The sequence below is a fragment of the Microchirus variegatus genome (genome assembly GCF_963457635.1).
Source record: "Microchirus variegatus genome assembly, chromosome: 1".
NCBI lineage: Eukaryota > Metazoa > Chordata > Actinopteri > Pleuronectiformes > Soleidae > Microchirus > Microchirus variegatus.
The window spans coordinates 12,506,508-12,528,024 of record NC_139802.1 but is presented as its reverse complement, the minus strand read 5'-3'; the positions used below and the strand labels follow the sequence as shown (position 1 = coordinate 12,528,024).

At 40.5% G+C, this 21,517-nt stretch overlaps 1 protein-coding gene across 1 annotated transcript in view; it reads right to left on the bottom strand.

Annotated features, from left to right (window-relative positions):
• The window catches only part of cdkal1 (CDK5 regulatory subunit associated protein 1-like 1), a 230,031-nt gene that overhangs the window by 147,757 nt on the left and 60,757 nt on the right, over positions 1-21,517 (bottom strand). The window contains exons 5-7 of the mRNA XM_083894656.1: positions 15,575-15,671; positions 9,813-9,861; positions 2,509-2,629 (exon numbers count right to left, since the gene is read on the bottom strand). Coding sequence (XP_083750782.1) covers positions 2,509-2,629; positions 9,813-9,861; positions 15,575-15,671 — 267 coding nt within the window. The remainder of the gene's footprint in view (positions 1-2,508; positions 2,630-9,812; positions 9,862-15,574; positions 15,672-21,517) is intronic.

Below are 21,517 nucleotides of genomic sequence, written 5' to 3'. Positions count from 1 at the left end.
AAGCACACAGTAAGCTCGGATTTACGTAACACCAATGGTATTTGGGGGGGGGGGAATATGTCAACAGCCGATTCAGCCAGGCAACATACTGTATAAAGAGGGATTTATTCGTAGCCAGCCTGACCCTTTTTGGAAAAACAACATCAAGTTCATCTGGATCAGATACAGACCTCCTGCTGGAGGAAGACAGGCATCTGGACATGCAAGCCAAAACATAACAACAACAACAAAACAAAGAGGAGAACCAGGTACATGTGCATTTGAAAGAAGGACTGAGGGGCCACGCTCCATTAATGAACAACTACAAAAGAGATGCAGAGTGTCTGTGGAAGAGCCAGAAACAGAGCTTTTATTGTCTGTAGTTTTTATTGCCAACAAAACCAGGAATAAACCTCATACAGCACTGGTGGCTGATTACAGGAAACGGCTTACCAGGAAGACATGAATGAGGCTTTAAAAAGTGCTTAAGATGTACGCTGTGGCTGTTCTATTAAAACGTATAGTTTTGGTTGCAAAAGTCAAATGTCATTTTCAAACGTGCTGAATTCAACTTTCACCAGATGTGACGGTTTATTTTAAGAACTGACACTTTTAGGGTTTTCTAGAATTAGATAAAGTCTCTTCCACAAAGAGCTCTGCAGACTAAAAACATCTAACACTCAATGCCTTTTTGAATTAGGACTGGCTATAACATAAGCTGGGGGAAAAAAGAAGCCATAACATGAAGTTGTTAAAAATGTGGGGATGGCAAAGTGTGAGAGCATGATTTAATATAGTTGGTCTTTATTGTGTGTAATGGACGCTTGCTTGTAATCTATGAATTTCAAGACAAAGGTAAATGGATGGCAGCAAGACAATGCATTTACAGCATCACTATCACTCCCGATATAATCATAAAAACACCTACTCTGGTCATATCACAGTAATAAATAATAGGCCGGGACCTGAAAACAGGTCACAGCCTTGTTGTCGGTGGGTCACTGTGTTACAGAGACAAGAATGCTGCTGTAATTAGTCGACAAGGTTCAAGGACACTAATGGAAAGTCCAGCAAAACAATGAAACCCTTCAACAGAAAGTTATGTACAGACCGACGAAGCACTGCTGATAGACAAACTGATTCGTTACAGCTCGAGCTTGTTTTCATGAGCGTTATTTTAAAAGCACCAGGACATTTCTACAAAAACAAAGGTTTTTTTATTATTATTATTTCTACAAAGAAAGCTCAAGCCCTAAAGCAAAATCAGTGCTATGTCCACAAGTTGTTTTCTTCATTATAAACATTATATATAAAATCAGTAATGTGTGGACCTGGAGGACATGCAGGCAGGTGATTGATGGATTATCATCAGTTGAGGCCCAGCACAGGAGAATTAGTCAGTCGTAACCCTTTTTAACTGGCCCACCGAGAATACAGCATGTGGGTTAGTACGGAAAAACAAATCGGTAAACAATGTGAAATTAGCCCATAAAGTAAGTGTGTGTGTGTGTACATTTATCTGTCTCAAATATAAATCTGTGTTTTATCTGAACTACAATAAAGCGAAATCACACCAAACATACAGTCACAGTGTTCTTGCACAAACTCAGTGACCGCTAAAAATAAGAGAACCGTAACAGAATAATACAGAATATTACAACTCTGATGGAATTTACAGAGCCTGCACATGAGGAAATATCCCTTATTCTGCTTTAGTGTTGTGTATAAAAGAAATGAGATGGGGATGGGAACATTGCTGTTCTGCCAAACTGATGTCTGTGTGAAAGGGACAGCCATCATGATAGACACAGACACTGTGTTGTGGTACATGTCAGGCCTCTGATTCCATAACACAAGCATGCTATGTACAATCACACACAGAGGCAGAAAACACGCAGGCTTGTTCGGCTCGGTGTAAATGAGGGAAAAAGGCAGCGAAACGTCACTTTAAACTGAAATACAGCTAGAACTCTGTGTTTTTTGTTTTGTTTTTTTTAAAAAGAGGACTTGTGTCTGTTGTTTCCGTCGTGTTTTGTGATAGACGTGAAATTGAAGCGGAAACAAAATGCTGCACACATGCCGAGTATTGATTACAGCACTTTATGCATACACATGCACAAACCCTCACACGCGTAAACACACACCTCTCAAACAAACCATGTGAAATTGATAAAATTAGGTGCACAGAGGGGCTCTGTTTAAGTGGTTGTGCAAAAAGAGAAAGGGCACACATGGTACACTAGTCTAACACACACACACACTGTTGTACAGCATTCTTAACCATCACAAATAAATGCCTAAATGTAACTCTAAACCTTACCCTAAAACCCAGCCCTTTTAATGTGTGGAACAGCGAAATGCCAAATTCAAGTATTTTTGGTCCTCACAAATATGTAAACACAAGTACACACACACAAACACACACACACACACTCTCTAAACCAGAAAGGCAGGAAACAGTGAAATCTAATCCACAGTTAAAAAAAAAAAAAAAGAGGTATGTTTTCTGTTAGTGTGTCTGTGTCCTACCCGGTGTTAATGGAGATGATTTCAATGAGAGGGTTTCTTCTGATTTTGGGCAGGTCCAGTCTAGCTCCTCCCAGCCTCCGGCCTGCATTTTTCTTCTGACCCAACAGGCGAACTGAGTGACCTGAGAACATAGAAGAAACAACAATTTTACATCGTATACCAACATCAAACTAAAACAATACCCATCAGTTACTTTTTCTGGTGTTGAGAAGTTGAAAGTGTAAGCATTTTCAACAAAGTGAAATATGGTTTTAACCCTGGTTAAACTGGGATAACACATTTTTTTAAACTCAATTAGACAAGTAGCTTGATGAATTTACAAATAAAAATAAGAGGACACATGGACAAATAAAACAAAAAATAGAAATCCATTGTTTGGCTGGTGTGATACAAAATCTCAAGATACGTTAGCTCAATAAGTCATAGGAATGATATCTGCTATCTTTTTAAATTGATTATTCAACAATTTTTCTGAAACGTTAAAGGTCAAGTATTTAGCGTGACCTTCCCTTACACAAACAATAGCATAGAAACTGGAGTAGAACCCTAATTAATGTTAACGGTAAAACGTACAAGATACAAGAGACCCAAATTTCAGCCACATCTTTCCAATCCAAATGCTAATGATCACAGAATTTGACTGACACTGTGTGCACATTACTTTTTGTTTTGTTTTGTTTGTCGTTTGTCCATCACAGCTTTTCTCATTTCTGACTTCTTGACATGAGGGAAATCAAACATCAGATGTAAAGCTTGCCGTGGCATCCACAATTTATTCATCTCTATCACTCTCTTCAACATCCATGTTCTCCTTGGCCATTAACACAGGTATCTGCCATGCTAGATCTGTATATCTGTATGTGCATCATCTGTACAGTGATTGACACCTTTGTTTCCTGTGAAACTGTTAAAAAATGATATTTTCTTGTCTGAAAACATTGCACAAATAAATTCACATACAACTTCTCACCCACAGAAACCTCCAGCACTGGCTTTCCACACCCCAACATACACATCTCGATAGCTAAATGAATACATGTGGTCGTAGCATGGACTGGATACAGGGACGAATGGGAGCGACATAAATGTGTAGACATGTTTATATCAACACAGGAAGAAATTAACTGGTCTATATGTGCAGGAAATGGCACAAGAAGCAAACGTCTGTCACCACATCCATTTAAAATCAATTAAGGACAAGCATGAACATACACAGTGTGAAGTGGGGCAATAACCTGATCTTTCTGCTCGAGTAAACTCTGCTGATATAACCAAAATCGTTAATAGAGTTGGAACATAAGGATGTGTTCGAAATGTACAAAATGCAAATTGATGATTCTAAAAAATATCACTCAGTGAATTAAACTGAGTGTTACAGGAGTAAATTGAAATTCATAACCGAGTCTTAAAGCTAAAAGCTCAAGATGTCCAGCCTTTGGTGTGTAGGAAATGGGAATGCAGGAGGTCTCTCCTTCCCAAAGGACTAATAGGCTATACCAGCCAGAGATGTGCAAGAAGGAGCCGCTGAGGGATGGAATTGTCTCCCTGTTTTCATCCACTTTACATGGGTCTCCTGGGAGGGTGGGCTCAGGGCAGGAAGCATGGCTATCAATTGGTAGATAAAAATGACAATCTGCCCCAGAGGAGGACAAAGAGCCAATCGGTGAGGCGTGACTGGTCGTAATATCCCAGTACAAGCGAGAAAATGAGAAAACTTCCCTCGTGGAAAACAGCTGGGACTTGGAGCGTATTTGTCCATCTTCTCCTCTGGCCAGCTGTCTGTCTGTGTGGTTGTTGACAAATGAAATGAAATTCTCTCTAAACACCTACCTCTGTGGACTGATTGACTAATTCATTCATACGTTCTTAACCAGAGTTGCACCTGCTCCTCAACTGCTGTTTTAATATCACATTTATGTACTTTCAACAAATAGTGAGGGAAGACATTTAAAACGGACAAATAATACCAATGATAAAGACTTTATACTTAAAGTCTGAAAGGGTTTTCCATATAGATCATAATGCGCCAAAGCCTTATTAAAACACTTATGAAATCAGAAATGAGTTGTCCCTTTGTCCTTGACAAAGAGACTTTGTCTGTTGAACTGCTACCCATCGAAAGCGCTTTGGCGCGGCGAGACGCTTCTGGTACGCTGCTGAGACGTTCCGCAGCGTGCCCAGTGGAAATGCTCTCATTGATTAGAATGGAAGCGATTTGCAACGGTGACCACTCCGCGGACGTTCCATGGCTGTAACGTGTATAGTGAAAAACGGGGGTTAGACGCGTCTACATAAGCGGGTTCACAATGCATGATCACTCTGGGACGCACTTCAGCGTCTCTCCTTCTATACTCTTCCTCATCAGTTAAATGCTGGTGCACTTTCTCATCCTGTGCAGTGTGATGGAGTTTGTGATGGGACAGTAAATTGGTGGATGGGCAGAGGCGGAAGAGGGTTCACTGGTCCATGACCACACAACTGTCCCTCACTAAATGGTTCTTACTGCACCAGTCGCAGATGATCTGCTCACGCACCTTCACCTCGTGCACGAGCGGAGGTAATATCATTTTGACTGGAATCTTTTTTTGACAATCAGCCCTGCAACAGTTTCTGTTGTTGTTTTTAAATACATGTTCCACTAATTGAGGACAAACTGCCTGCTCTTAAAGTACAATGGACTCGTGTAACAATACACAGCTGGATTTTAAATTAAATCCTCCTTTTGGATTCTTGAGAAAACCTTCCGAATACCATCTACAACTATTTTATTAACTTTTTAACTGTAAATGAAGGTCACCACTTATAATTATTCAAATAAATAAAGTGTGTATGTGTTGTTGTTGCTGATGGTGGAACATACCTAATAGCTTACAAAGCCTTGGGTGGACAAAGCAATTTCTAGGGTGGTTCTGAATTTCCTGGTGGTTTTCAAAATGATCAGATTGCCCACTCTCATGCCCCCTCTTTTCTCTCTCCCTTGCTCTCTCTAAAAAAATATATATATATAAATGTGGATATAACTGCCACCCAAACCCAAAAATCCCACTACCAGCATGAATTCACTCCAGGAGTCTTCCAAAAGAAAAAAAACTTAATTTCAGGGAATTTGTGACCAAAAATGGGAAAAACTACACATAACAGTAGATGCTAAAGAAATGCAAAGAATGCTGCCATAATTGCCATCACAGTGACATAGTTTAGAGAGGACAGCTGCTGTGATGGACAATTAAACATCACTAACTGGCCTCCTAATTTCTCTGTGCATTTCCCCTCCAGTCTCTATCTCTCTCTCTCTCTCTCTCTCTCTCTCTCCTTTGTTCATATATCTCCTTCATAAATACAAACCAACATAAATCCTTCCATCCTCTCATAACAGCCCATCATAGCGTGGACGGAAAAAAGGAGGGAGGAGAAGAGAGGTTAGATAGATGGTTGATGGATGGATGGTTGGATGATGACAGGGAGGGGAAGAAAAAAAAATACATCACAGATGAAAGATGTACTGGACAGCTAGATGGATGGATGGATCATAGAGGTAGGGAGCTAAAAGGATGACCCATTGACCTGTGTCTGATGTCTCATAAGTGGAAGGTCTTGTTGTGCTCGCTGGTTTGATTGTAAAGCACCGGGCGGGATAAAGGGGGATAGAGGTAAACTGGAAAGAAGAGCTAGGGGGTGGCGGATGAGGAGGAGAGGAACGTGGTGCTTGTCATTTATCCGTCTAATAGAACAGGTTATTGGATATGTGCGATCATCTCAGTAAAAACTGTCGATTTTCTTGATAAACGTCAGGTTTGACGGTAAAAAGCTCAGATGCACGTGGAATATATTACTTCGGAAGTCTTCACGATGCCTTAATGCAAATATATGAAAAGAGTCCTTCCTTTAAAATGCTATACAAAGGGCTCTGCTGCTCGACAATGACGAGCTCCTCCACAGACCTTGCACTCGTCGCTGAATAATAGAAGACGTTTAGAAAACCTCCTCGTAACTTAAAAAAAGAAAATGTGAATGCATCAACTCGCTTCTGGCTATCGGCTCTTTATTCGCTCCTCCTCGTGCCTTGGCGTGCTTCTATTCAAACAAGTGTCTTTATACTCTGGCTGCCATATTTACACACAGTGTTTCTTACTTGAGGAATAAGGATTGCGAGGTTATATGGATTCAATATAGCCTCTGATCTGTTGTTAAGCAGATACATTAGCCTGTGTGACCCGCTCAGCCCGCCCAGTTTCAACGACACACACAAACATTAAATCTAAACCGTTTCTAAAAGATAAGAGGATATCAGGTGAAATGGCATAAATCAAGGCCATCACTTCAGTGACACTGACTGAAGCACAATATTGAGAAAGTCAAATAAAAAAAAGAAAGAAGATACAGCAACACAAAGAAAGAACATAAGATGAGTCTGCAATCGTTTAAAAGGTGAATAACACATTTGCTAGGCTCTGTGTGGACTTGAATGTTTGTAAAAAAAAAAATGTATTTCCTTTCTCTGCATTTACTTAAAATAATCAGACATATTATCATTTGCCGAGCATCGCAATGATGCTCTATTTGCCGTAAGTCATAAAGTCTACATCTGGCACAGCTAAAGAAGACAGAAAAAAACAAAAAACAGTTACAACGGTCACAAAATTACCCATTAAATCACTGGTTCTGCTTAGTGGCAAGCAACACAAGAGTGTGGCAGTCGTTTTACTGTGCGACTGTATAAATGTAAGTACTGTGTGCATCCTCAGCGATCCAACCTAAGATAACCTAATGATAAAAACATGCTGTGGTATTTACAAGAGGCAGTAATTTGAGCTTGATGTTGATAGATGCACTTTTTATTCTAGTGAGTTATCCTTACGCGGTGACAGTTGTTAAGTTCTTTTTGAGCCAGAATAAATAGGCTCATGCCTCAAGAACCAAGGTCATAAAAGCATACTAGTACTCATGTGGAAAAGAGACCTGCAAGCGTTTTTTTTTTTTTTTTTGGTGCAGCAAAAGAACTGTGTCTATTAGCAATTCACTCAAGTAAGTATTTTAGTAGCCATTACAACAGGCAAATCCCAGAGCTTAAAGGTTTATGTGCAGGCCTCCGAGCTGAAATAACAGTTCTCAGTTTATACGAGGTCATAAAGAACTGTAATGATACTGGGGGAAATTAGTTTCCATGGAGGGGGCAAAGGATGAAGGAAAATAGCAGTCGAGGAGAGAAGAAGGGAAGGCGAGATGACGCTTAAATATTTTGAGATGCAAGCGGAAGAAACATTCTTTGAAAAATCAGAGGAACAAGGGGGGGGATTAATTCGCTGTGTGCGTATGTGTGTGTGTGTAGCCAGCCGATTTAGGGTTGATGACACATTGTAAAATTAATCCTCAGTTCAGCTGTCCTTCATTAAAGTGAAGTCTGCAGTGCAAAATAGTCCCTCACTCGCACAAGCGCACAAACACACACACACACACACACACACATACGCACTCATATACTGTGTAAACTCAATCTGTTCTTTATTAGAGAACAGCTGGGGGTGAATGACAGCTTGACTGGACACTCTCACACTGTAAACTCTCTCTGACCTTCATTAAACTATTAAGTGCGGCGGTTCGCTAACCGTTTAAATGGATGACCTAATCACTGCCATGTGAACGTGTCCTGCTGTGAGCCTCTCAGACAGAGAAGACCACTTAACAAGCTACTCAGACAGAAAGACGGACAGAAAGAAAAAAACACACACACACACAACACTTTTAAATGCACGTCAATCCTAATCACTAATCGTACACGCGTGTACTTTTTTCATTAAAATTGCCATCCTTAAGACCATGAAAAAAGTAGTAAATCAAGTTGCCCCCATTATTAGAAATGTACTTTTTTACACAAAGAACAGAAGACGTCTTGTAGAAGGGGCCTGAAATTAACTTTTTTGTAAACTTACTGGGCAAGGTGGCTGATGGATATTATACCATATAATTTACAGACATAAATGGGCCTTTAATGTCAAACCTAGTACATCTGTTTCTTATTCAACTAAAATGAGATTGTGTTAAAGGACTCATATTATACCCTATTTCTCCAAGTTAACCTAGTTCCCTGGTGTCCTAATGAACATGTCTGTGAAATTTTTGGTCAAAATACCAAAAGGATGAAGCACCACAACAGTTCAATCACCCTGCCAAAACAGCCCTGTTCAGAACGCTCTGTTTAGTAGTATCTCTTTTTAAAAAAAAAGTAAAATTAAACTTAAGGGACAGGAAATGACATCAGCCAGAGGCTACTGGGAGCAGTGAGCATTGAGAAAAAGTGATCATTTGCAGGCTCTAGCAGGCACATTGCTGTCATATATAACATGTATCCACTGGACAGATAAATCTTCTGAGGCTGGAAGTTTGTGTAGGACTCAGTGCTGCACTGTGGAGCAAAGAATATAACTTTTTGCGGACTTTGCGGATACCGTTGCCCTGGCCAGCACTCTGTTGCACTGCCAGCACTGTTTTATCTCCTGTACTTAGACTGAGGAGGATCACAAAAACATGTGTGAGTCATCTTTTTTTCACACTTTGCTGACTGATAGGACATCCAGAGTCCCAAGTATAGGGATTTAAATGATTAAAATGTTGATTTTGCATAATATGGGACCTTCAAATGAACCCTTAACATCACATCAACATTTGAAGAAAAAGTGGAAATAAATTCATCTAAATCAATACTTAGTCTAACTGAGCTCAGACACAGACCTTTGATTACATATTGTCCATTGTTTTGTTACACAGTAAAACTAATACAAATGTTAATCTGCAGACAGTCTTGTGAGATTTACACAAATTCAATGTCTGGTCAGAGTCCCTTTAAAAGCCTGTTGTAGATGCCTGATCTTTGAACAATGAAAGCCAATAATGGCTCACAATCAAAGCTTTTTAAACACTTTTAATAATTCACAGTCATCGTTTTTGGATAATGTACCCCTCTGCAGGAAGCCCATTTCTTCCTCCGATAGATAGTCGCTCTTAGTCTTTGTATTCTGTCAATACGTGGAGCTACTACTTTACTGAAAATCATTCATACATGGAGCTGACTCAAGAACTTCATTTCCCATTCCAATAATAAAAGGATTCACATACATTCATTAGTTGATCAATGTGTTGCTGCTCATTCACTCATACAATTATTGCTTGCTTTTGTCAGTGTGTGTGTGTGTGTGTGTGTGTGTGTGTGTGTGTGTGTGTGTGTGTGTGTGTGTGTGTGTGTGTGTGTGTGTGTGTGTGTGTGTGTGTGTGTGTGTGTGTGTGTGTGTGTGTGTGTGCTGAAATACCTTTAACTGCCTCGTCCACGACTTCCACCACTCGATCAATCTGCTGGACCTGAAATACAGACACACATGGGAAAAGCTTATTGATGCTGACAGACCAAGTCCACAAGGTCAAACAAAAAGCCTGCTATTGACAAACCACAAACACATATAAACTGATCCACATTTAAACGAGGTGGGCATGTAAATGAGGAGTAATCGCACATAAAAAAAAAGAAAAAAAGAAAAACAAGTCCAAATTGATACAGCCACACCAAGGTTTCCACGGGTCAGGCCAGAGTGATATTAACTTAATGCCACTGTATGTGTGAGTCTTAGGCTGGAGCTTCACTGGATCCATGTGCATGGTGTTCATAATAAACTTTGAAATATGTTTAAAACTCCTCTGTACTCAAATAATCATTATCTTCATTATAAAAAATGTCTTTGAAAAAAAACAATGGATTTAGGATACTGGAATGGTATAGTGCTTTTTACTTTGAAATGGGTACAGAATATTTGATGAACCCTTCTGTTAACATACTGTCGTCGTCGTCGAATCAAGTATTCTAATTATTTCCTCCAATGAAGAAAATTCCTAAGTATCTACCAGCAATTCAGGTAGCAAAAAGAAGAAAAACCATGTTCAGGGTTAGTGCTGGCCAAAGCCAGAATGTAATGTCTAGCTGCCACCAGAACTGATTACACTAACCTGCCAATTTGCACAATTTCATCTGGGAAAGAATAAAGAGATGGGGGGGGGGGGGGTTACAGAGGCAGAAGACGTGGGAAAAGAAAATGTTTAAGCCATCATTTTTTTTTTGTTCCCTTTTATTCCTCTCAGCATTGCCTCCACTTCTAATACCCTCAATTTCACCAGCGATCAATGCCTGCAGGTCCTTTACACAGTGTAACTCTACTTTCAGACACACTCGCTTGGAACAGGCTGTTCTTTTGCAGTCAGCAATTACATACGTGTTATATAATAAAGCAAAAAAAAAGACAATCTGGTTTCATTCAGAAAAGCAGCAAGTGTTCACTTATTACAGAACTCACTCACTGTGCAATACTGGCCTTTCAATTTAATTGTATAAATTGATGTTGTTGTTTTTTTTGTTGCAAATCATATATCAGAGTAGGAGTGAATGTGATGCCAGTGACTTTGGCCACAGCCAGACACAGTCTGGTCTGGATTATTTTTTTCAAATACACAACAGTTTTCAGAGTTACATTACACAATGGTGTTTAATATATCCAGTGAGCAGCAGATCTACAGACACATTCCAGTTCATGAGGGTCATTAGAGGTAAGGTAGAGGCCACAGGGAGCATCTGTGTCTCACAGCAAAGGGTCTGAATCATAAGAGGAATCTGATTCGTCAGTTTTTCCCTTTTAATACCGAGTTGAAATGTTTCAAACTTGTTTTCACTTAGTCATTTGAGAGCAGTTTAATGCTAGAAATGCTTTTTTGCTCTGCGCTGTACACTGCCGAGAACAGGGGTCTCAAACTCAAATGACCTGGGGGCCAATGCGCAACTATCGTGGTCATGAGGGGGTCGGCCCAGAGAACAAAAAGTGGGGAAAAAAAAAACAACTGTTCACAATACTGCATCGTGATATCACACGTATACTTAAAGCGGACCTAGACCGAAAGTTCCAATTAACGCTGTTTTTAGTGTGTATCTGCGTCATTACCTTGTTTATGAAGCCCTGAAGTTTCGAAACAAACAGTTCAGCCATGGCTGAGAACGCTGTGTTTTATTGTAATCTCGGGCTCAACGCGATCTCTGAACCGCAGAAGAAGAATAACGTCCGTTGTGGAGGTGTTTCACGAGCGTGATTATGTCACTTCTGGGTATTGGCACAAGACATTTGGGAAGGCTCTACGCTGGCTGGCTAATCACAACACACTCTGTCTTCTGGGTGAGAGATTTCAGTCTGAAATATCACGGCTGAGGAGAGCTTCAGAAAAGAGAGATTTCTATCGGCTCGTTTACAGCAACTAAGAGGTTTTTGACCATAAAAACAAGTTAATGTATACAAGTAGACCTCCATAACTAACATGTGCACCTGGACCACTCTATGTGAGCTTTAATAATACTATTTATGATACAAAATTATGTATATGATACATTTAATAATGGGATAACGACCACCAAATGTCTTATTACTGTTATAAAAAAAATTGCTAGCAAACATTATATTATAGCTGTGCCTCAGCTACACACACTGTGTTTAAAAGACGGTGAGGTCGTGGGCCATGTTTTCATTATAACATGATATTGAGTGGGGGACCGCATCTAATCGATTGTGCCCCGCATGTGGGCCCTGAGCCGCCAGTTTGAGACCCCTGGCCTAGACCGTTTACAACACTGGTTACTCATTGTAAATCTAGGATTACTAAGGCCTGTGCTGTGTGTATGTATGTGATGTGAGTAATAGATCTCTGATATAGGTTGTGGCATGTCGAGTTCAGACAGGCAAAACACGGCGGGTTCATTTCTGTGTACCTCACTCAAAAGACTCTGCTTCAACCTCGCGCAAGGTAACACAATAGAAATACACATGAAAGCTGGAACACAGGTCAATTACACTGAATAGTCAACAGGAAGCCCTTTTTTTTTTTTTACTATATAGCACCTTATCTCAAGCCGTTAGTGCAATCCTTATATACAAATTCTCAACTGCTGTTTTGCATCTAATTTGCATAACCCACCAACTGTCACTGCCATTGTGTGGCTGATTGTAACTACGGAGGATACACAAGGGGAACGTGTACACACTCATACACACACTGCTGTCAGTGTGGCTCTTCATGTGTGCACTTGTCTTTCTATAGTTGTGGGGACCATTTTCAGTTGTTATTATGATCGTGTGTCTGGCTCTTACAACTTCAAGAGGCCTGTTTGATAGTGAATGACCCAGTTTTAGGGTTACGGTTTAGCATTTTGTATGCAGTGGCTAAGGTAATGTGCCGGGGAAAGTGCTGTGTGTGTGAGAGAGATATTTGTTGCCACTTTAGGACCAATTATTACTCAGAACCGGTAATGTTTAGGTCTAAGAATTAAACTGTGATTAGGTTAAGGTTTGGCATTAACTGGTTATCAATGTAGAAGAAGAAGGATAAGGTAAGAAGAATGCAGTAACTACATCCTAAGAAGAATAGCAGACCTGTGTGTGTGTGTGTGTGTGCGTGTATCAATGCATAATCCAATCTACTCATGACAATGAAAGGACCAGCAGTGTTAAACTTCGCAGCTGCTTGTCTCACCCTGAAGGCTATTACGTATTCAAACCTGTTTATCTGAATGTAATTATATTATACATACATGCCACACGGCTTGAATGTAATTATGTCACACACTGGCATGTTTACTTATAAAGAATAACATTATTTATGGTAAAGCATATGAAACTTAACATTTGAGACACACCCCCACACCCCACCACCAAACCCAACCCATCATTTCAGTGATCAATATTACACCGATTTGCATGTCAGTTTGCTTTTTATGCAAGAACATTAAATCAACTTTATGTGAATTTAAAATTCGGTTTCCAGTAATGGTTTTAATAATATAATCTAATTTTACCAACTGCATGATTTCCTAGAAATGCAAAACGCATGTTGCTCTATGTGTAAAAAAAATAATCCTCATTCACCTTTCACCAAGGCCATTCATTTTATATTTTGTTGGGGAAAAAACACTTTAATTTCAAACATCAATAATTTAACTAGTTTCCTCCTGTGATTACTGAGGTGACACAGACTTTGAAGAAAATGAAATGACTGTTCCATATCACATTTGTGTTCACGCATCAGTGGGTTATGAGTGAACACATTACAGTTAAAAGGCTGCAATCTAAAATAACCAACAGACAAAATGACTTGCTTGTGTCATGGTAAACTGTTGGGACACTATTTGGAAAATGTTGTTATATCTGCAACAGTCCTGCGACTCCGCCAACATGAAACAAGGTTTTTCTCTTTTTAGTCACAACATATTTTCTGTTATCTGTCGGATTCCCTCTCTGCAAAATGTAAATCAAGTGATGTGAGAGAGAATTGGACTCCTGCACCACCTCTGGGCTCCAATTCCAGCCTTGAGGAAATCTGGCCAGTAATGGCAGACTTTGAAAAATCACAGTTCAGAGAGAGCGAGACGACGCTCTTAACAGCCGTTCTACTTAGCTGCTAGGCACACACGTTCCCTCAGTGGAAGGCTGGCTTTTGGCTTATTTACACCATAGATATTTTGGACATGTTTTAGCAGGAGAAGCACAGGTGCAATTGATGACATTAATGATGGCTCTGTTCATTTAATTCAAGTCAGGACGGCGAGGCAGTGAGCCAGCATGCATCCTGAATCTGGGGAAGATTAATGGAACACAGCCGTCGTTTGATTTTTTTTTTTTTTTTTTTTTTTTACACCTGTGTATTTTTTTCTGTTGTGACCTGTCAAAAATATCCGCCTTGAAAAAAAGACAGATTATCCCGTTCTGATGCCTCGAGAATTGCGATTTTGGCAGACACCATGTTGACGTTTTGCAACCAGAAAGTCAGAAGATTCACTCACAGCCAGGCTCCTCTTGGATAATAGCAGCTGTCAATCACACCGGTGTCAAATGAAACATACTTTACCATCCATTTTCCTCTGAATGGGAACATCATTTGAAAACAAATTGACATCATGTGCTACTGAAACTATTGAGCCAATTAACTCTTTGGGAAACTGTTTGCTGATGTTATAAATCGAGTGAGAATTCGGCTCATTTTCCCATCTCTTCAAGCGGAGTTCTTTTTGCAACCTGCAGATCCACCCCCTAGTGGATATTCAATATGTTTACACTTCCTCTTTGGCTTCAGAAAGAACCTGTTAGACTAAGTCAACGTGCTTTAATAACCAAGAAATATCAGTATTTGAATGAACCGACTCAACAATCAACTGTCTTTAGTCGTCCCGCCTACAACAGCTTTATGCTATGAAGGCTTCACATCATTCACTTGTCCCTTTCTATCTTTGCCCTCGTCTACAGCAAGTATTATAATACACAATGTTCTGCATGGAAAGGGCAAGGCATTTACTAAAGAATGTGTTTGGTGAAGAACCGAGATACTAACATAATGCAAATCTATGGGATAAGCAACTAAAGCAAGATTAAAGCCAACTAAAAAAGTTGAGGCTGGGAGAATAAACTAGGGCAGTTTATTGTCAGATTAAGAAGTATGTAAAATTCAGCTGATAATCTGGTTGAGATGATGTGTTTATTTTGGTGTCCATGTTATCTGTGTCTATGGCAAATTCCCTGTGTTCTCTGGCTTGTGTCATTCAAATACTCAATGCCTCTATTTCCTCTTTTTTTCAACAGACTACAGCTTCATCTTCTCCTCTCTCCATGTCCTCGTCTAACTCGTACTTTTCTCCCTCCTTGAATCATAAATTCTTTCTGGGTTTTTTTTTTTTTTCCCTTTCTCACTCCACCCTGTTCATCTCAGCAGTGTAGAGGTTTGTCTCCCAGGGCTGTGTATTGATCTACCAAGCAGCAGGGAGGCCAGAATAGAACAGACACAGCAGGGTGGCAACAAGGTGAACGACCGGTCAATCCATCTGTGTATGTCTGTGTTTGCATGTGTGTGTCTCAGACAGACTGTACTAACGCCTCAAAGCAAACTGGACAAGATAAAGGTGAACAAAAGGAAATATGTGGATGATATATGACATACAAGTATATCCTTATACAAGTCAGACAGTCCCTGAAAAATATGCATACATATAAATACATACCCCAATGATGCTGAGTCCTTTGAGGTAGTCCATACGTGGCTGGGCCTGGGGAACACAGCCTGCAAGAACCACCTTTTTCTCCTGTTCCTGGGCTTTTCTGTAAACAAAAGCAAATGGAAAGGTCCAAACAAAAAATGAATATGAGTAGGTTTTCTGACTACACTTGTGTTTTCAAAATAGGAAAACAAAAACAAAAGCCAATGAAAAGTGGCAGTTACATTTCAATGCTATTTGTAGACAGTGAGAAAACTAGACAATGTTTATGAAAGTTTTTTGCTACAAGGAAAACATTGATTGTTTTACCCCCCAAAGGCACGTTAGCTATTCCCTCATGAAATGCCCATGAGAAAAAGGAGAAGAATTTGTTCAAGGTAAATTCCATGGTGCAAAACCAGCATGTGAAACTAAGATAACTAAACTGGATCATTTATTATGTCTGATCATCAAACAGATGTATAACTTTCTTTCAACTATTCAAGCTGCCCTGGCATGGGTCTGTTTTTACTGACACAGCAGAAAAGTACTGCGTGCATGTATATGTTTGTATGTATGTATGTATGTATATATATATATACACGCACACACACACGTATATATATACACACACACACACGTATATATATATACACACACACAAACACACACGTATATATACACACACACACACATATATATATATATTTATATATATACTGTATTAGATTTGTTATTGTTATTGACTTTTTTTTCTTTTTTTTCATGATAGATCAGCCAACATCTGGGTTTGGGGTCTTGGGCTTTGGCCAAACTCAAATGAATCGCATGTGGGGGGTAAATAATAAAAGATGGATGGATGGATACCGGAAAGCAGAGAAATAGAGCTTTGCACCCATACACTTGTCCAATCACAGACTAGATTCACCATGACGTCAGCTTCTCAGTACTGTAATTCCTTAACGGTTGAATAACTGCCAGATCTCGAAAGTGAAATGTATCTTGGAAAAAGTGGCAGAAGCACTCACGGACCATTTTTTGACAAGTCCACAGCCATAAAATCATAAGAGGGTCACTATATACATTAGAAAAAAAACATTTGGTAGCCTTAGAATAAGCCCTTTATATGTACTTCATGCAAGGGACTTGTTTTAAGAAGGCCGACATTTTCTGCAGCAGCATCAATGGAGAAACCAAACACATTGTGTGCTCTGGATTTTAAGGCTTACTATGCAAATGGAGAATGATATCCTTTCTGGTATGAAAAGGCCACCATAGTTCCCTCACCGTAGAGGATGAGTCATCCATCTACAGTCTCACCATTAGATGCAACCATTCCTGACACACTGGACCTTTGAGACCAACAGGCCGCGCAATCATTTCACATTTTAGCAACACCAACAACAAGCGTACACGTCTGTCCATTACATAATACAATACACAGAACAAGAGAGTAAGCAGGGGTCAGGTTATATTTAAGAGACTTGCTCTGTCATTCCAGCACTTAAGGTTTCAATTCCTGAGACAATTTGAATTTTTTTAAAAAAGGGCCAAGCACAATGGACAGACAGTAGAATATTGAAGCACACCATGAGGAAAGAGAGAGAGTGTGTGTGTGTGTGCGTGCGTGTTTGAGTGTGTGCCTGTGAGCATGCGGATCCATGTGAGTCTTTATGTCACCTTCAGTTAATGGCACTGAGATTTGAGACTCAGTCTGTCTGACAAAAGCTTTTGGAAGAGCTGCCCAGACTCCACCATGAATCTTTAATAATGAAGCCTCCTGACAGTTGGAGCGAGGGAGGGAGGGAGGATGGGAGGGAGGGATGAAAGTGGGGATTGTATGTAAGTGAGGGAGGATTCATGGGAGGAGCAAAGAAACTGGATACAGACTGTCAGTTGTGTTTTAATTCATACCGTGTTTGTGTATTTCAGCAGAGCAAAGACAGCAAGTGATGGAGGTCGAGGGAGTGTGTGAGAGAGCAGAGGGGAGAGAGAGAGAGAGAGAGAGAGGTAAAGGCTGATAAGATGAGGAACAAAGAAATAGATGAAATAGATGGAGATGACAAGAGGAAAGATGAGGGCAGATGCTGAAATGTTATTTTGATTATTTCTGACTTGTTTGTATTATTCAAGGTTATTTTAGTCGCGTGTTTACTTCTTTATCCAAGTCTTCATTGGCACATGATGTGCGCTGAGCAGGTAACAGCAAATCACTTAAGATTCCACACAAGATAAAACAAAGACAGACAGCTTTCATGATGTGATTTCTCATCATAGACTTCCACTGATCATCAGAAATACACATTATTATTATACATGTTTGTTTGCTGGTTTCTTTTTTTACACATGCCTTTAACCTTTATTATAGAAAGTAAAGGATCGTGTACAGTAAACACGACTCCAGTGTAAACAGATGCTGGAAAAAGGGCAAGTGTGAAGCAGAGGCACAACCATGATGCTAGTAAATACTTCAAATAGGAGATATGTAAACTTCCAACACTGGCTGGAACAAGACAGATGAAGCCAAAAATGAATTTATCTGCTTGGAGCAGCACATTCTCCCCAAACTGTTTCTCATGAAGGACTGGAACTGGCATCGCTGCACACAGAAACACACACACACACACACACACACACACAGTCGGGGTGCGTCTGCATAATTCACACATCTCCTGCCAAAATGTGCCAAACGTTCCTTTAATTTTCGACTTGCTCCCCGCCCACAGATTCAGACTCGTAGCTGACACAGTGAGTAAGGAGATGCAGCCTGATCCGTCGCCTCAGCGCCCCGGGGGGCACGGGCCAATCACGTCGCACACAGTTCCTGGACGGGATGAGATGGAATGGGATTAGGTGATGCAGTTGCCGTGGTGATACTTTTGAGCCCGACTGAGTGCTCGCTGCCAGTGACCAGGACCAGAGCAGATGTCCTCTGAGATCAGAGAACGGGATGTTCTTGTGCACTCACACACAAGCACACGTGCACGCACACAGTTTCCTTGGCTTTCTTGGCACCTCGCCCTGAATCTCTCCGGCCCCACACACACACACACACACCCACACACATATGCAAATGGTCATGGAGGGCTGTGCTATACATACTGGTTTTTCACAGCTGAGTGGACACAGTGAATCAGTCAAATTAGACCAGACTAGACATCCAACCGAATTGACTAGGTTGACTTGGAGGAGGCCCTTGTTGTAAATATGACATTAAAATAACTCTAGGCATTAAGATGGACCACAGTTCTTGACCTACATAAGGGCCCTTCAACTTTCTCACAACAAAATCGGAAGTGAAAAGATGCACTTCCTCTGAGCCACAATTGTGTTATTACAACATCTATTCAATCTTTTACAGGCATTTATAAATGTAATCTTGTATCGTAACTTCTGTCACGTTTTTTTCATTGAATAATGTCTGTTTACTACTTTCTATTATGCAGTCATTCGGATAAATGTCATCACTATCTACATCTGTGGACAACCACAAGCATCACCACGATGTTCCCCCCAGTTTGAAAACACCTGCTGAAGTGGGCGCTGGTAATTCTAGTCTCGACTGTGGCGGTAGAGCAACAGTGAGAATCGCATCTGCAGCAATTTCCTTTGATGAAACTAAAGCAAGCAACCAATTCAGGCTGAGAGCAGGAAGAAGGCTTGTGTTCTTGTCAATCGAGTTCGATTTCAGTCCTCATAACTTGGGCAACAGAGCGCCAGTAACGTCCATAGATTTCCATAGGATCACTCAAAGCTGCTTCACACTATGGTTTTGCTATTCATTTTCAATTTCACATCATTCATAGCCATTCACACACACTGTCAACAGAGCCGCTAGGAGCGACGCGGGATTAAGTGTCTTGCCCAAGGACGCATCGTCACGTAGACTTGCGGGAATACAACCTTCCAGTTGAAAGACGACTCACTCAGCTGTCATTGTCAGGATGTGGGGCGAGGCATCAAAAAAAATAACATACAGCACTTGATTAGATGCATCTCAGTATTCTACCAAGCTCTCAGAGTGGATTTGAACTGATCATGAAGTGTCCTCATCAGCCCTCTTGGTTGCATTCATACCTGTACGGATGCCCACACATGACTGAATCACCCGATCATACACAAGATATTAACATATTTGATTTAATGTGCTGCAAAGTCACGGATACGAGCGTGTGTGTGCGTCCTTTCAATGACTTTCCCTGCTGTTTAACACCCTCAGCCCTATACAGAGCACTACACGGGGGGCAGATGGGGTCATTACACACACGGAGCAGGCCATATGCTCCCGAACAAATATGTTGCTTAGAGGATGAGGTCACACTTGTGAGAGTACCAGAATGAGGATAATAAGTAACTGAAACGTTAAGATCCTGATTAGCTCCGTACGCTGCAGAGCACGACCGCATTTTTGGTCTGTGACCCGTCCCGATTGAAAATGTTTTAAAAAATGACAAGCGCCTGAATAACCACGCCGTTTTTGACTTTGCTCAGTTTTGACGCAGCAAAAACTTTTTTTCCGGTGCAGTCAACAGAAGAAGCACTGCATTAAAATTTCATTAAGTCTAAGTGATTTATTTTCATTACATCCCTACATTCTCCGTTATCCCCCCAACCCCCCCCCCCCCCCATATTTCCGCTGTCCTTGCTCCTCAGTCTCCTCTCTTCACTCATCCCCTCATCTGCACTCCGACAGTCATTTCTGGCTGAGTTGACAGCAAGCCAGCCAATCAGCACACTCCTGACCTCTACGCATTAGCATAAGCAGCAAGGGTTGAGGTTAAGTACCCATCAGGCTTCAGTAATTAAGATGTGAGCTGGTGTGTGGAGGAGTGTGCATGATTGTGTTAGTGTGTGTGAGAGCGAGAGAGACCGAGAAACCAAATGTATTCAAGTCTCCCACTACTGATATTATCAACTTTTACATACTTCTCCTTTTACAACAATGTAATACCAATCTTGGCCTTTGCCTCACTTACGTTTACAATCATACACAAAATCCATATACTGTATATGATCTACTGATGAGACAATAATGTATGTTTACCGTTACATTCATTTTCCACATTTATTTTCCACCAGGTTTCATTCTGTCATCAGAAAATCTCCAATAACTGGCTCACAGCCCAGACTGAATAAATGTGGAGAAAACATTGTTTTTTTTTGTTGTTGTCTAATGGAGAAAGCAGCTGTTCCTCTGTGAATAACTGCACTGGAAAAGTTTAACAGTATAACAACTGTTAAAATACAAACATAAAAAAAAAAAAGTGTGGACCTGTGGGATCTCACCGGCAGCAGTCTAAGAGATAATTAATGGAGTGATTTAGAGGAGGAGAGAAAAGGCAGATTGCATGATTGAGGGGAAAAAGAACATTGCTGGGAAAGAAGAAGCAGCAAAAAAAACAGCAGGAGGACATGAAGAGTCTATCACTGATTAATATATTTTGCATCATTTGTTTATTTTACTCAAATAAGAAGATTTTGAAAACTACACAACTTACAGAGAAACGCACAAAAAAGTCAAACGAGGAAGTCGGAGAGGTAAGTAAAGACAGGAAAAAGAACAAAAACTGCCAAGAGCATATCTTCATGACCATGTGTCAGGGCGAGGAAGAATGATAACGGGACTCGAAGAGAAATGAAGGGAGGAGGACGACGAGAGCGCGGACGCTCGGACTGAGGATTGTGATTGAGGGATGAGAGAAGGGTTTGAGGAGTAAAGCTGTAGAATCCCCCTGAGATATATCTCTCTCACGCACACACTCGCACACATTCCCTGCTGTTGTGTTTCACTGGATAACAAAAGCGAATGTCCATATGGTGACGCTGAACGAGACAAAACCTGAAATTAAAAAAAGAAGGAAAAAAGGGGGGGGGGGGGGTGAAAGGAAGACATAAAACCAAGGTAAGAAATAAAAAGGCAAGAGAGGGGATGTTTAATTCAATCAATAAAAGATAATTACATGAAAGTGG